General features: G+C 48.2%; 1 protein-coding gene and 1 long non-coding RNA gene across 15 annotated transcripts in view; one reads left to right on the top strand and one right to left on the bottom strand.

The window, feature by feature from the left end:
- LOC146870300 (stAR-related lipid transfer protein 3-like) overlaps positions 1 to 13,534 on the bottom strand; it is a 545,134-nt gene that overhangs the window by 176,810 nt on the left and 354,790 nt on the right. For 7 of the 10 annotated variants that reach the window (XM_085636648.1, XM_085636655.1, XM_085636649.1 and 4 more), the window contains one exon: positions 11,974 to 12,246. The exons of the other annotated variants lie outside the window; for them this stretch is intronic. In XM_085636648.1, the coding sequence (XP_085492774.1) occupies positions 11,974 to 12,192 (219 nt within the window). In that variant the 5' untranslated portion in view covers positions 12,193 to 12,246. The remainder of the gene's footprint in view (positions 1 to 11,973; positions 12,247 to 13,534) is intronic. 10 annotated transcript variants of the gene reach the window in all.
- The window catches only part of LOC146870301 (uncharacterized), a 336,625-nt gene that overhangs the window by 53,518 nt on the left and 269,573 nt on the right, over positions 1 to 13,534 (top strand). The gene's annotated exons all lie outside the window — the stretch shown is intronic.

The raw sequence follows: 13,534 nt of genomic DNA, 5'->3' as shown, positions 1-13,534 counted from the left end.
TCGGTAATTAAGAAATCCAGGAAAATCGGTAAATAAGAGTCGGTAATTAACACGGATGGAAAGCAGGTGGTAACCATCAACAATGCACATAAGCAATCCCAAAATGCAACAGCGTGGACAACATGGCCGCCATGTACGTCATTGCAAGGCGCCTACGTCTACAGGCAGCAGGACTGAGGGTGTGGCGACGGGAGGAACAAATCTACAGACAGCGCATCACACTATTCCAGCTGACTGATGCAGAGATACACGAGAGGCACAGGCTACACCCCGAAACCATCATGGACCTGATAAGGGACCTGCACCCACTCCTGGACCAGCCAACAAGAAGGGCGCACGCCATACCACCACATGTGCAGGTGCTCTGCAGCCTACATCTACTGGCATCCGGCAGTTATCAGGTGGTGACAGCTGCGGTGGGTGGTGTATCCCAGAGTTGCCTGTCCCGTTTCTTCAGGAAGTTCCTGGATGCCATGATGCAGAGAATGCACCACTACATAAGCTTCCCAAACACACAGGCTGCACTGCAGAAAACAAAAACAGACTTTTATCACATGGCACAGTTCCCCCATGTCATCGGCTGTATTGATGGTACACACATCCCAATCTGTCCACCAGCTGATACAGAGCACATCTACAGGAACAGGAAGTCCACCCACTCCATCAATGTGCAGGTGATCTGTGATGCAGGGAACATCATCACAGATATTGTTGCAAAGTTTCCTGGGAGCACCCACGACTCTTACATCTTCCAGAATAGTGGGATCTACACACGACTGAGTGCCGGCGAATTCGGAGAGGGATACCTGCTGGGTAAGTAACAGTGACGCCCCTTGAAACCTGCAAATCAGAGTGTATAGAGGCATGTAACTGATGGTTCCCTTTTACTCATCCAGGCGACAGTGCATATGCATGCCGGTCATTCATCCTCACTCCCTACCTACACCCAGCAACCCAGAGTGAGAGACGATACAACGTGGCCCACAAATCTACACGCAATGTGGTGGAGCGCACGTTTGGACTACTGAAGAGCAGGTTCCGCTGCCTCCACAAGAGCGGAGGCGCACGCCAGTACAAACCCATCACCTGCTGCAAGATAATTGCCACTTGTGCAATGCTGCACAACCTTGCCACGAAAAAAGGTACAGATGTGGAACTAACATATTTTGAGGACAACGAGGATGAGTCAGGCCAGCCAGAGGGCAGCGCAGCTAGAGTGCCAACTGCAGTCGATGGGAGAGAGAGACGGGCAGAGATCACATGCAACTATTTCTGAGTAAGTGAGGGGACACAGCGAGTTGTGAGAAGTCATGACGTAGTTTAATGTGGCACCACGCCATGAACACATGAACAGGCCAATCTGGCAATATGCCATCTATACAATGAGTATGTCCAGGGTTACGTCACCCAATGGCAAGTGGATAAGCAGGGCCACATCAATGTTTGCGCATACGCGCTGCAGTGGTGGATTGCACGGCCTGTGCATCCTCACTAGAGCCAACCCCAAGCCGCCTGCTGCTCCTGCGTGCTTCGGGGACGGGGGGTGTGATGCTGCTGCTGGTGTCGATGCTCTCCGCAGCATCCCCTGCAGCAGTTGTCGACGCCTGACTACTCAATAGCACCCCTAGTGCACTTGTCACCTGCACCATCCCCCGAGACAGGTCGCTGCAGCACTGTGTTAGGCCCTCCTGCATCGTCACAGAGCGCCGGCAAAGTAGGGAAGTCGCAGTTGCCAGACGGTTGAGTGCCCTGCTGGTAGTGTCCCTTCGCTGGCGTTCCCGGCGCCGTGCTTCGATGTCAGCATCTAATTTGCTGCACAACTGCTGGATTGACTGGGACATGTCCCGAATGCCCGCAGCCATGCCGCCAATGTTTGTGTCCATGTTGACTAAGCTTGTCTTCATCACCCGCATGTGCCTCTGGACTGACATAACTGCCTTTGATTGCAGGCGCTGTTGCTTCAACATTTGGCCCTCGAGCCCCAAGAAGACACCATGGCCGTCAGTGGGTGCTGGTGGACTCTGGACACGCGACCTGCGGCGCCCTCTTGCTCCCGTCTGTTCTGCCTGTGAGGTGTGGGGCACAGTGGGATAGCTCCCTTCCTGGGGCCCGGTGCGGTCTTCTGGGCCCATGCTGTCGTCGGACGAGGTGTCTAAGGCTCGTAGCCTGGCTGCTGGACGCCTCCTCATTCTCACACCTGCAAGCGGAGATGTGGCCGGTGAATCGAACATGAGTGGCGATGCTGGCTCTGGTGGTGGTGATGCTGGCTCTCGGTGAGGTGATGCTGGCTCTGTGTGCGGCGAGGCTGGCTGCGTAGGTGGTGCGGCTGCAAGTGGGCCTGCTCCCTGGTCTGAACTCGTGCTGGCTAGAGGTGATTTTTGTGGCCGGTGTGCCGTCTCCCCTGCAGCATGCCCTGTACTGCATGATGTCACATCTGTGGACAGAAAAACAACATTGGCTCAGTGTCCCCGAAGGGCTGCATTGCAAGCGTCACAATAAATCATTTCACATTCCAATCTGTCCTCTGTCTCCTTGTGCCTCGAGTGCGTGACATGCCTTGTTGCCCTGTGACATTTACGTCATGGTTAGTGTTGCCCTGACTACATCTCCCGGAATGCATTGCCTGTCTGCACTGACACGTGTGGACTGCAGTGTGATTCTCGTTTCACAATGGGGGATGTGGGATAGGGGTAGGGGAGGCTACATTGCTGTGCTTTCGTCTTACCTTGGTGTGTTGCGGCTCTGGCAGAGCTGTCGGCGTCCCCAAGACCCACGACGCTCTCTTGCTCGAGTGTGGCCGCCACCAGCTCCTCCAGTTCGGTGAGGGCAGGTGCCCTGTTGGTTCCACCTCCGGTCTGGCTGGCCTCCTTCTGGATGTCGCCCATCTTCCTCTTGGTCACAATCCTCAGGTCATACCAGCGCTTTTTGAGGACCTCAATGTCCCTGTGGGTCACTCCCACAGCATTGACCTGCGCCTGGATGGCCAGCCATATGTTGCGCTTTTCGGCCTCAGGCACTTGCAGGGATTGCCTCCCAAACAGCTTCTGGTGCTGCTTCACCACCTCCTCCACCAGCACCTGGAGTTCCTTGGGGCTGAATTTGAGCTTCCTCCTCCTTTCCCCTCCGTCTTTCTGTGTTCTCTGGCTGGACATGCTGTTCGTTTCCCGCTCGCACATGCAACTGCTCCCTGCCTCTCCTCTGCACTCCAGGCCTCTCCAGGGTCGGCTAATTATGTACACCTGCCTGGGTGTGGCCACTTCGGCTAATTGTGTACACCTGCCTGGGTGTGGGCAGTTCCTGGTTGGGTGGGCTGTCGTTGCACAGGATTAGCTGTTTCGTCAAGTCATGTGATGTTATTTACCGAATCCGTACGTACCGATTCGGTATTTTCCGAATCGGTAGATACCACCTCGGTATTTTCCGATTCGGTAGATACCACCTCGGTATTTTCCGAATCGGTAATTATCACCTCGGTATTTACCGAATCGGTGAATTCCGATTCGTATTTACCGAATGTTACCGAATCGGTAACTGTTACCGAATTTTTACCTACATATAACTTACCGATTCTAATTTACCGATTCGGTACGGCTCGGTATTTAAGAACCGGTAAAATTTATTTACCTACATGAGGCCCTTAATCCTGTAGGCTCACGTAAATAAATATTTTAGTCTCTTACCGATAATAATGACAAAAATAATCAGTCACAAATGACAATGTATGGTATCCTATGACATAAAATATTTAGCGTTTGTCACTGAAAAACAACATCAGCATAAGAAACTAGTAAGAGTAACAGTCTATCTGAAAGCATGTTGGAAATGAATATGTCACAGGAGAGAAAAAAGTATTAGTTGACCTGTGAGCTCCATTCTTGAATTTTACTCTCTGCAGGTGTTGGCAGAGGAAGGTTGGAGAATATAAAAAAAAAAACAGTGAAGAACTTTAACATTTCACACATTAATCGAAGCCCAAAAGGTTGTGTGTGAAGTTTCAATAGAACAGTGGGATACTTCAGAAGTATTTGGTGAAAGAATAATTGTTCGAGTCAGAGATAACCTTGAAAAGGGTCATGTCATTGCAGGAATTAATCACAGAAGCAGAAGGCAAAGATACTTCTTACCAGCTGAGCAATATTGAAGCACTGAAGGAAGAGAGCCTTTTTCTACTATGCCTGGTAATAAAACCCTCTCAGGAATAAGCAAGAGCCCAGGCTTCTGAGGCCCAGGACGTGCTTGCCAGAGCAGAAAGTATTTCAGTCAGAATTAACCCTAAAAAGGCTTGTTCGACTCTGAAATTTAGCCACAAGTAATAGTGCTGCTGTTGGAAGGCATAGCTGTCACAGGGGTGATCCTAGCTGAGGTGTAAAGTGCGCCGTCTCTGTCAAGGGTCCCCCTCGCAGTGGAGCCTCACATTCAGGCAGCCATCTTCCTTCGTAGCCAGACCACGCCCCCCCCCAGCAGGGGAGATTGATAAATAAAAGAAAAAATGAAAACTCTTAGGGGGCCCCATGGACCTCGAAACTCTGGAGTCTTTAAAGGTGCGAGGCCTCATGGCTGGGAGCAGGCGCGGGGCCCTGGACAGCTGCCCATGCTGCCCATGCCTAGCGCCGGCCCGGGGGGGGGGGGGGGGGGGGGGGGGAAATCGAATCTCAAATGTGCGTGGCTGATGTAATTAAGGGCGTGGTTTAAAGATACGCAAGCTAAAAATCCCTGCTTAGCACAGTCCGCCGGCCGACTGGTATTTTGCTGCTTCTGCCATTGCATGCAGATATATCATATAAGTAACATTAAACATACAAGTCGTCACAGATATAGGCTTTGCCAATGGTTGTTAGTTGTATAAAATAAATAGCAATAACTATGGCTTCTTTGTATACAATATTGAACATGCTTCAGTTCTGTAATGAGGACACTGAAAGAACTAAAACAAGTCTCTTTAACGTTACCTCAAAGGCAGTGATAGGTGGTACTGCTGCAGAGTTAAGATTTATTTTTCACCCTGAGGGCAAAAATGTAGAGCCCGAAAGGGACCCGTCTCAGCACCAGCTGTTTAGCTCGGCCACTTAAAGCCCTGGCTGTATCTGTGGGTGCTATGGTGCGATTTGTGTTGGTAAGGTGAGATGGAACTCAGCACAGTGGTACTCCATTGCCTCACTTGCACACTGTCTTGCCCGGTACTACACTGGGAATACCACCCGGCTTCACCCGGCCACAGCACCTGTAAAGCGGCACAAACCAGTGCAAGGGGTGACACTGATGGAGAAAGAGGGCCAACAGTAGCAACCAAAACAGGGGGAGCCAAAACAACAGCCAGTAAACTGATGGGACGATTGTTACCAAACACAGATGGAATAATCCTGCACGTGTGGCCGCTGACCCTACATACTTTACAAACTCTATCCATTCCTGTACTATAGCTGATCCTCTATACTTAAAAAGGCACCCACCTAAGAGCAGAAAGAGACAGATGGCTGAAGGCAAGAGGCAGAACAGGGCACCAAATTCGGTGGTGGGACTGTGGTCCCACCACCGAATTTGGTGCCCTGTTCTGCCTCTTGCCTTCAGCCATCTGTGACAGAGGGCTGACGGCAAGAAGCAGAACAAGGCACCAACCTCGGCGGTGGGACAGCAGATTGTTGCGGAAAAGGCAAGAGGCAGAACAGGACACAGGCTGTGGTGATGGGAGAATGGATTGCTGCTGAAAGAGTCAGACTGGAAGGCAAGAAGCAGAACAGGACAAAGGCTTCAGTGGTGGGAGTGCACAATGCTGCAGAAATGGTTAAAAGCTGAATGCAAGATGCACAGAGGTTTTGGAGGTGGGACAGTGGATTTTTTTAGAAAAGGACAGACAGGGGAGGGCAAGAAGCAGAACAGGACATAGGGTTCGGTGGTGGAACAGCGGACTGTTGCAGAAAGGGACAGAGACTGGAGGCAGGAAATAGAACAGCACCAAGCCTCCAATGGTGGGAGAGTGGATTGTTGCAGAAAGGGACAAACTGGTGAGGGAGGAAGTAGAACAGGAAACTGGCCTAGGTGGTGGGATTGCAGACTGTTACAGAACGGGACAGACTGGGGGGCAAGAAGTAGAATAGGACCTAGGCCTTGGTGGTGGGACAGCAGGTTGTTACAGAAAGAGGTAGAGGGTAAAGAGGGCGTATGGCAAGCAGAAAGCGAGGGGGCACACAGGCCCAAAATGACCCAGGCAGGGAGTAAGAGGTGAGCGTAGGAGAGGAAGGACAAATTGCAAGCAAGATCCATCCATCCATGAGGTTGAACCAGCTACTTACATAAAAAGGTAACGCACCAATATTACACCAAATGTGATGAACAAGCTATGCTAATGTACCTCAATCTTGACTGGCAGCACCCTTATGTCACTGGACTGGGACCATCCCTCTGTTTTCATGATATTCCTAAATGGTGCTTTGAAGTTTCGGTGGGTCCAGCTATGTTCTGCTGCATAGTCCACTACTTGGATACATTATACCAATAGCTTTCCTCTTCTGATGATAATAGGTCACTAATCAAAGTTAGTTGTGGGTCATTAGAATAGGGAAAGGTGGCAGATAGCGGTGCATCATATTACTAGAAGACCAGTGAATGTTAAAGGTCAGAAGGAAGGAGCTTTGGAAGAGCCCTCAGGAGGTCTTAGTAAGACAGGTCAACACAGAGGTGCACTTTTAGACATGTCTCAATGTGGGAACAGCAGTACGCGAGGCAAGTCAGACTGGATGAGAGATGGCCTCTTCACGTCCCTGCGGAGGAATAGCAGCTAAAAAAGAATGCAGATTACGAGAACATTCCATGCACAAACGTGCAACATTAGTTTACGGTGAAAGGAAAATATTTGTGGTTGTGATCCAATTCATTCATTTTGTTATGGAATTGTAATATTTGGGGATCCCCTCTAAAATTCCATGTGTGGTCAAGGGAGAAAAAAAAAAAAAGGAAAAAAAAAAAAAAAGAATCACCACCAAATCGTACCACTGGACTTCAATAACATTGTTTGAATGTCATTTATTCGTTAGTTATAGTCGACCAATCATGAAAGTACATCAATATTTCTACAGTAAACAAGTGTTTTGCAAACTCTGGAGCATTGCGGCCTACTTCACAGTTGCCCGACTAGATCTAATAAAAAGAATTACCTTCCACACAACTTTAATGAATAAGGATTAGACAATTCTTAGATTTTTGTCGATCATACAATGGATTTTTAGGCTCCCCGCAAGTGCCATAATCAAGATACCTTAGAATTGGCCCTAATGGGGTGAATAGTGACCGAATCGAGGATTATATTATATGGCCCAATAAAGCTTCCTTTTGCACCTTGCTGACTAAAGATTGCCATCAATGCTAACAAGACAAGTACAGTAAATAGTTCAAGAAACATAATATATTCAAATTGACTCCCTGAAGTTTTACACAAAACGTAAAATGTACTAAAACTTTTTTCAAGTAAATGTTCCCAAGAATAAGGTTTACTTTTTAGAATAACACCCCTGCACCGACCTCTTCCACCACTCCCACCCTGTTCGCTTGTCATACTATACTTTTTGAGCAGTTATGCCGAATTACTTGTCAAATTCAGACTTAAGCACCTGAATACAAGAGACAGATACCACCCCCCCCCACCCCGACTTTGGATGATATAATACACAGAAAGCATAAGTGGTGAAATGACAGACAGTGACTGGGTTGGTCATTCCCTTGCCTCCTGTCGAGCCTCTAATTAACCACTAGTGGTTTTGGAGCAGCATGCATGGTATGATGAGAGGTAGTGGCAGTTTGGCAGCAGGTTGGGACTCTTGGCAGACTAGCTAAGCCTACAGACCCCTATTTAATCTTCACTGTACAACAAAAGCCAACTGTACATTTGAAGTTCCTCGTCAATAAGTTTCTATATGTACTCATAACTATGCTGTACCTGTAACCTTGCATTTCTCTGGTCATTAGTAAACCCCTTTGGATATTAAGAGGGTGTGGAACAGACACCAAGGAACATCAAGAGCGTAAGGGCAAAGGAATAGTCTAAGACTGATTAACATCTGCAGATGAGAACTGGCAGGTATATGATGGTTATACCCCCAAGCAGGGCCGGACTGGCCGTACCGGGCATTTCCCCGGTGGGCTGCCAAGATGGGGGCTGGTTTTGGACCCCTGGGATCAGTTTTTTTGTTATAGGGGGCAGGGGGTCGCAGGATAGCTGCAATATCGGCCCCCCCTGTAAAAAAAGCAGCCAAAACCAGCCCTGGCAACAGCTCAGCCGCACCCCCACTCCCCAGGGGAGGATGAGCTGGTTGCCAGGGCCAGATTAGGTTACCAGTCCGGCTGTGACCCAAACATCCAGTTGTGCTGCCATCCTTACATGGCCATCAGAGAAGGCAGCATTATAACAGCATTCTAGGGGAGAGCAGGATGCCACCCAGGTAACCGGAAAAGATTCCAGCAACCCAGACTCAAGTTAGCAATAAGCAGCTCTCAAACCTCCCATCGTTAACCTTTCTTCACCCTCAACACCACAATTTGGATGTGTCTTAACAGCCAGAGCAGCGAACTATGGAACTGGGGAACCAGGTTCGAGTCACAGAGTGAGCTCAACATCCTGTGATTGTGGGCCAGTCACTTAAGATCCCTATTCCTACCAAACATGAATGTGTCCTAGTGTAATGTAACTGGTGCTCATGTAAAGTGCTCCAATACCTTAGGGTCGAGTTCACGCTATATAAAACGGCAGAAAAAAGAAAAAGCTTCCTCTATTTTCACCACATCTTCAAGACCAATGTAGTATACTTGTACTACACACAGGATGGCCAGTTGTGGTAACTAGACCTTCCTTTGTGTTTCCTATGCCCCAGCCTCCCAGAATACCTGTGTGCATTCTATCTTGTACTGTTGATTAGTTCCACTCGTCAGTTGATGGTCTGGTCAGCTGGCGAGGTGTGTGTCTAGCTGTATCTTACAATAAACCTACTTGTAACTAATAAGTGTCCACGATCTATTTACAACATTTTGGCGACGATCTTGGCTGACCAGAGAAGTGACCAAGAAGATACAGCACAGCCCAGAGCAACACCTCGTACCAAGAACCCAAGATAACGGACCACCCAACTGCCGCCAGAAACAAGAAGTAAGGAAACCAGTAACCCATTAAACGTGAGGAAAACAAGAAATCTGCCGTCCAGTTTGTGCGAGTTTTGGAGAGGGAAGTGCAATCTGGGGAAGATAGTTTCTATTGTCACTACTTAATATCTAGGTGGTTGTTCAAGAGAAACCTGTCCTATATATTACACCTGAATCTTGTTGGAAGCTGGCAAACTCCGGAGAATTTTTGATGTGTACTGTGTGATGTGAAGGCATAGCGGCATTTTCCAGTGCAAACAAAGGAACAGTATAAGCTTGGTCATCGGGCAATTACACAGTTGCTGGAGAGAATCCAGTGTTTACAAATATGCGGATTCCATGGCAGCATCGCTGGTGTTATGGGAACATTTTGCTCAAGGACACTGGTCATGCGTCGGAAGTGAGAATAGGAACTCACCCCACCAAAGTCTTCACGGATCCACAGTTGTCTTGTGATTGAAGGTGTCAAAGAAAATTCAGGCAATCTCCAGGATCTCATCTGGTGCCGTTCTTCTTATCCAACGTTTACTGATGTTTGGCAGGACAATGATCTATCTTACCAAGCCAACACTTTTAGCACACATAAAGTCGTCAATGAACACTCCAGCAAAGCTGAGGGAAATAGTGTTCAAGCTAATTCTGTAGCACTTAGAGGAAAAGTCAGGAAGAATACAAAATAAACTATGACTTTTTTGTTTTTGTAAGCAGGGAAAGAGAACCAGGATAGGATCTCAGGGACCAGAAACCGGATAAAGATGAAACATGCTGGGTCAACGATGGTGTTTGTACTTGAAACTCATTTTTGAAGCGTGGAGACATTTGATCAGTAATTTATCTACCATTGGCAGCAGAAGTAAGGGTTGGACCAAGTCAGATTGACTGTGACTCTCTCTCCCCGTTTTGTCTGTGGAAGGGGAGTAGGTGATAGTGATGACTTTCGGTTGCTTTGGTCCTATTTCTCACTTCACCCTCCATCTCTAAACGATTCTTTACCTTCGTGACCTTACAGTTCAAGAGGTCGCTGACCTCATTCATGTCATATTGTTGTTGTTGGTTCCCATGTTTTAAGCTTTCTTTTGAATTCGGTTTCTTTATTTTTCTTTTGTATACTTGTACTACACACAAGATGGCCACTTGTGGTAACTATCCCATGTTTTAAGCTTTCTTTTGAATTCTGTTTCTTTATTTTTCTTTTCCCTGTAAAGGAGGAAGATGTGTAGTATACTTGTACTACACACAGGATGGCCAGTTGTGGTAACTAGACCTTCCTTTGTGTTTCCTATGCCCCAGCCTCCCAGAATACCTGTGTGCATTCTATCTTGTACTGTTGGTTAGTTCCACTCTTGTCAGTTGATGGTCTGGTCAGCTGGCGAGGTGTGTGTCTAGCTGTATCTTACAATAAACCTACTTGTAACTAATAACAAGTGTCCACGATCTATTTACAACAACCAACTTTAAAACTTAGGAATGGGGCACGCTCACAAAGAGTAAGTAAGAGAGGCAGCAGCTACTCTACAAGTGAAAGCGCATCTTTAAAAGACCATTTACTCGTTAATGAGGCTTTTGTTGTGTTTTCACCCCTTCTTACAGCCATTCTGCCTATGGTTGGAAGACTGAGCCCCCCCCCCCGAAATTTGGCTCTAGTTGCCTGCCTGAGTGCATGTATGTAAGAATGAGGGAGTGCATGTACGGATGAATAGGTCAGACATTTAAGGCCCCAAAAGGATGACCACCACACTGACCGTGTGATACGCAACAACAAATGTATCAAGGCCTTCTGCAAGGCTTCTTTTTGGTCCTAGGTAAAAGATGGGTTGTCGAATAAAAAAATCATGATCATACTTCTCACCCTATAACTATCAATATATCCTCTAACTCCTCCTCTTGTTGATCTCAAACCCCATACCACTGCTATGACAAAATCACCCATTCTAGACTCTTCCATACTCTACCCCTCCTTGTATCATCTCATACTTCTCCGATCCCCGAAAACAAGCCTTTCTAAAAACCCTTCCCTCCGACTATTCCCCATCCACCTCCCTTTTACTCATCCCAGGCCTCCTTCTCCTGCTTTGAGCTCCAAAACATGCCTCCACTATCCTTTTCATTCCAAATAATAGACTAACATGTCCACCTCTCAAATTCATTTATTTCACTATTCTGATTCACAACTAATCCTTTATGGGCTCCGGAGTAGAGTGCTACTCGCCGAAAAAGCGCTTCGATGACACGTATGGGGTAGTGAGCGCTATATAATTAAAACAGAATACAATGATAACTTCAGTCAACAAAATCAAACATACTTCCTTGATCTTCTAAAATATCAAACCGCCCCCCAATCCCCGAAGGTTGATGACAGAAGATGACCCACTGACCTAATCACTGAAATGCAAAAATGAATAGCTGGTTCTAGTCCGTGCCCGTGTACCTTCAGAGCATGGTCTGAAAATGAATGTATGGAAACGCCCTTATAACAAAACATCATATCTCCTGGGTGCGCCCTTAGCTCTTCCCACCCAAATCTTGCTGCATCTCTAAAGCATGCTGCAGGGAGGCAAGTGTGACATGTGGCAAATGAACCCACCTTTGTTGGAGGAAAACTCAAACCCTCCTCACCAGAAACGCCCAAGCATCCACGCCTGCCATCTAAGTCCCATGAGGCAATTCAGTGAACAGACCTCTCCGATGCAGAAGTCATTATTTATTCAGTCATTCGTGGTGGACGGCCGTTATTCACTTACTCACTTCCAGCCCCTCACAAACTAATTACAACGACATCTAAATAAATAGCTAAATTTAAAAAAACACACAAATGGATACGGTTGTGTTGGGGGTGGGGGTACTTACGTTTAACTCAATAATCCACAGGAGGGAAACGAACAGAAGGTCAAAGGTCACAAAGAGGCAGAAAGTCCGCCTGACATCCGAGATTGGCTTCTTCTTCTCGGGAGTCAGGAAATAGTGTGGGGAGTAGAGCTGGCTCTGGGCGTAGGAGGCGTTGATGGATGCGATGGCGGGCAGGCTTTGCTCCAGGTCACTAGGGTAGGACCCCAGCGGCTTACTCATCGTCCTCTCGGAGCAGGGGCGCGGGGGTACGGCCAGCAAGCATCAGCACACAGTCTGAGGATAGAAACGGGGACAGTGAGTGGAAGGACATGTATAGAGGGTCTCTCAGACTTCCCACAAGCTGCAACGGGTTCCCTTCTACGCCCAAAGCCGTCGTCACTTCGCTCTCACCGGAGGAGTCTAAAGTCAGCTCTGATGTGGGCCCCCGCGGAAGCCTAGACTGCCTGGCAGAGTATTCACGTTCTCTGGGTGCGTGCGTGCGTGAGAGTAGACCCTTAAACCCGGGTTTTTTTTCCATTGTGAGAATTTCAGTGAGAGAAGCCAGTGAGTGGCGTAACGAAAGTTAAGCTCCCCACCCACCCCTACAAGATACATGACTGTGCTGAGAGCCCCCGGGGGCTCGGGCACCCCGCGTTGCGTGGCCCGATGTTACGCCACTGGGAGAAGCAGATTGGCAAGACTCCGAGGGCAATGCGAAAAACCTGAACTTCATCAGCAACTCACGCACTGACCCAGGAAGGCGGAGAATGGAGTGACCTCATAAGTGCTGTGGGAGCGGCACAGTCTATGGCAGGCTAGAAACGAGTGCTACAACACTCTGTACACCTGATGTAGAGGCCTTCTGATCCCACAACCAACCCTTCAGAATAGGACCAGTTCGTTCACTGGTGCATGGGGTGAGCAGGCGTAGTCTAGCCAAGACACCTGCTCTAGGAGTGGGTTTGGAATAAAGAATTTCCCCCAATACAACAAAATGTTTACATGCCTCGCCTCACATTACCCTAAACAGGATCTCCAGGTAGAGCGCTATTTACTAGATAACTAGCGTGAGGCTGGAAAACAGGCTCCTATGCAGGTCCTGGGAGTTTCCATTCCCCCTTCACTCTACGGATGGCTAATAAAACAAGTTCATCTGGAGCTGAACCCCTGTCTGGGTCCCTCTAAGCAGAACATTAGCACTTATGTTGATGAAGTACTGAGAGAGATCCCAAGACAGATCTTGGGCTTAATATCTAGGAAAGAAGGTTGCTGCGCCTACCTCAGCCACACCTGCAGGCTGTGACCAAACTAGAACACTTCTGCCTAGGCTCTGGCTTCACCATGCCAGCTGCTGACAAGAAACACCCAGTTCGAGAGGTTATCCGCTTGAAGAGTGTCTCCCTACCCAAGGAGACCATACAACTAGACTGACTGAGGACCAGAAGACAATGCAGTGTGGGGGGGAAGGGAGGCTGGACTCATGAGACTAGGAAGCCATAGAGATGAACAGTTCTTGCTCATCAGTCACCCTCCCACCATGCTGGGTGTCTGAAGATGCTTGTGAAAGGGGATCAGCCTAGAG

The sequence above is a fragment of the Triturus cristatus genome, chromosome 1_1 (genome assembly GCF_964204655.1).
Source record: "Triturus cristatus chromosome 1_1, aTriCri1.1, whole genome shotgun sequence".
In the NCBI taxonomy this organism is placed as follows: domain Eukaryota; kingdom Metazoa; phylum Chordata; class Amphibia; order Caudata; family Salamandridae; genus Triturus; species Triturus cristatus.
Note: the sequence above shows the minus strand (reverse complement) of the source record. Positions and strands in the feature narration are given on the sequence as shown.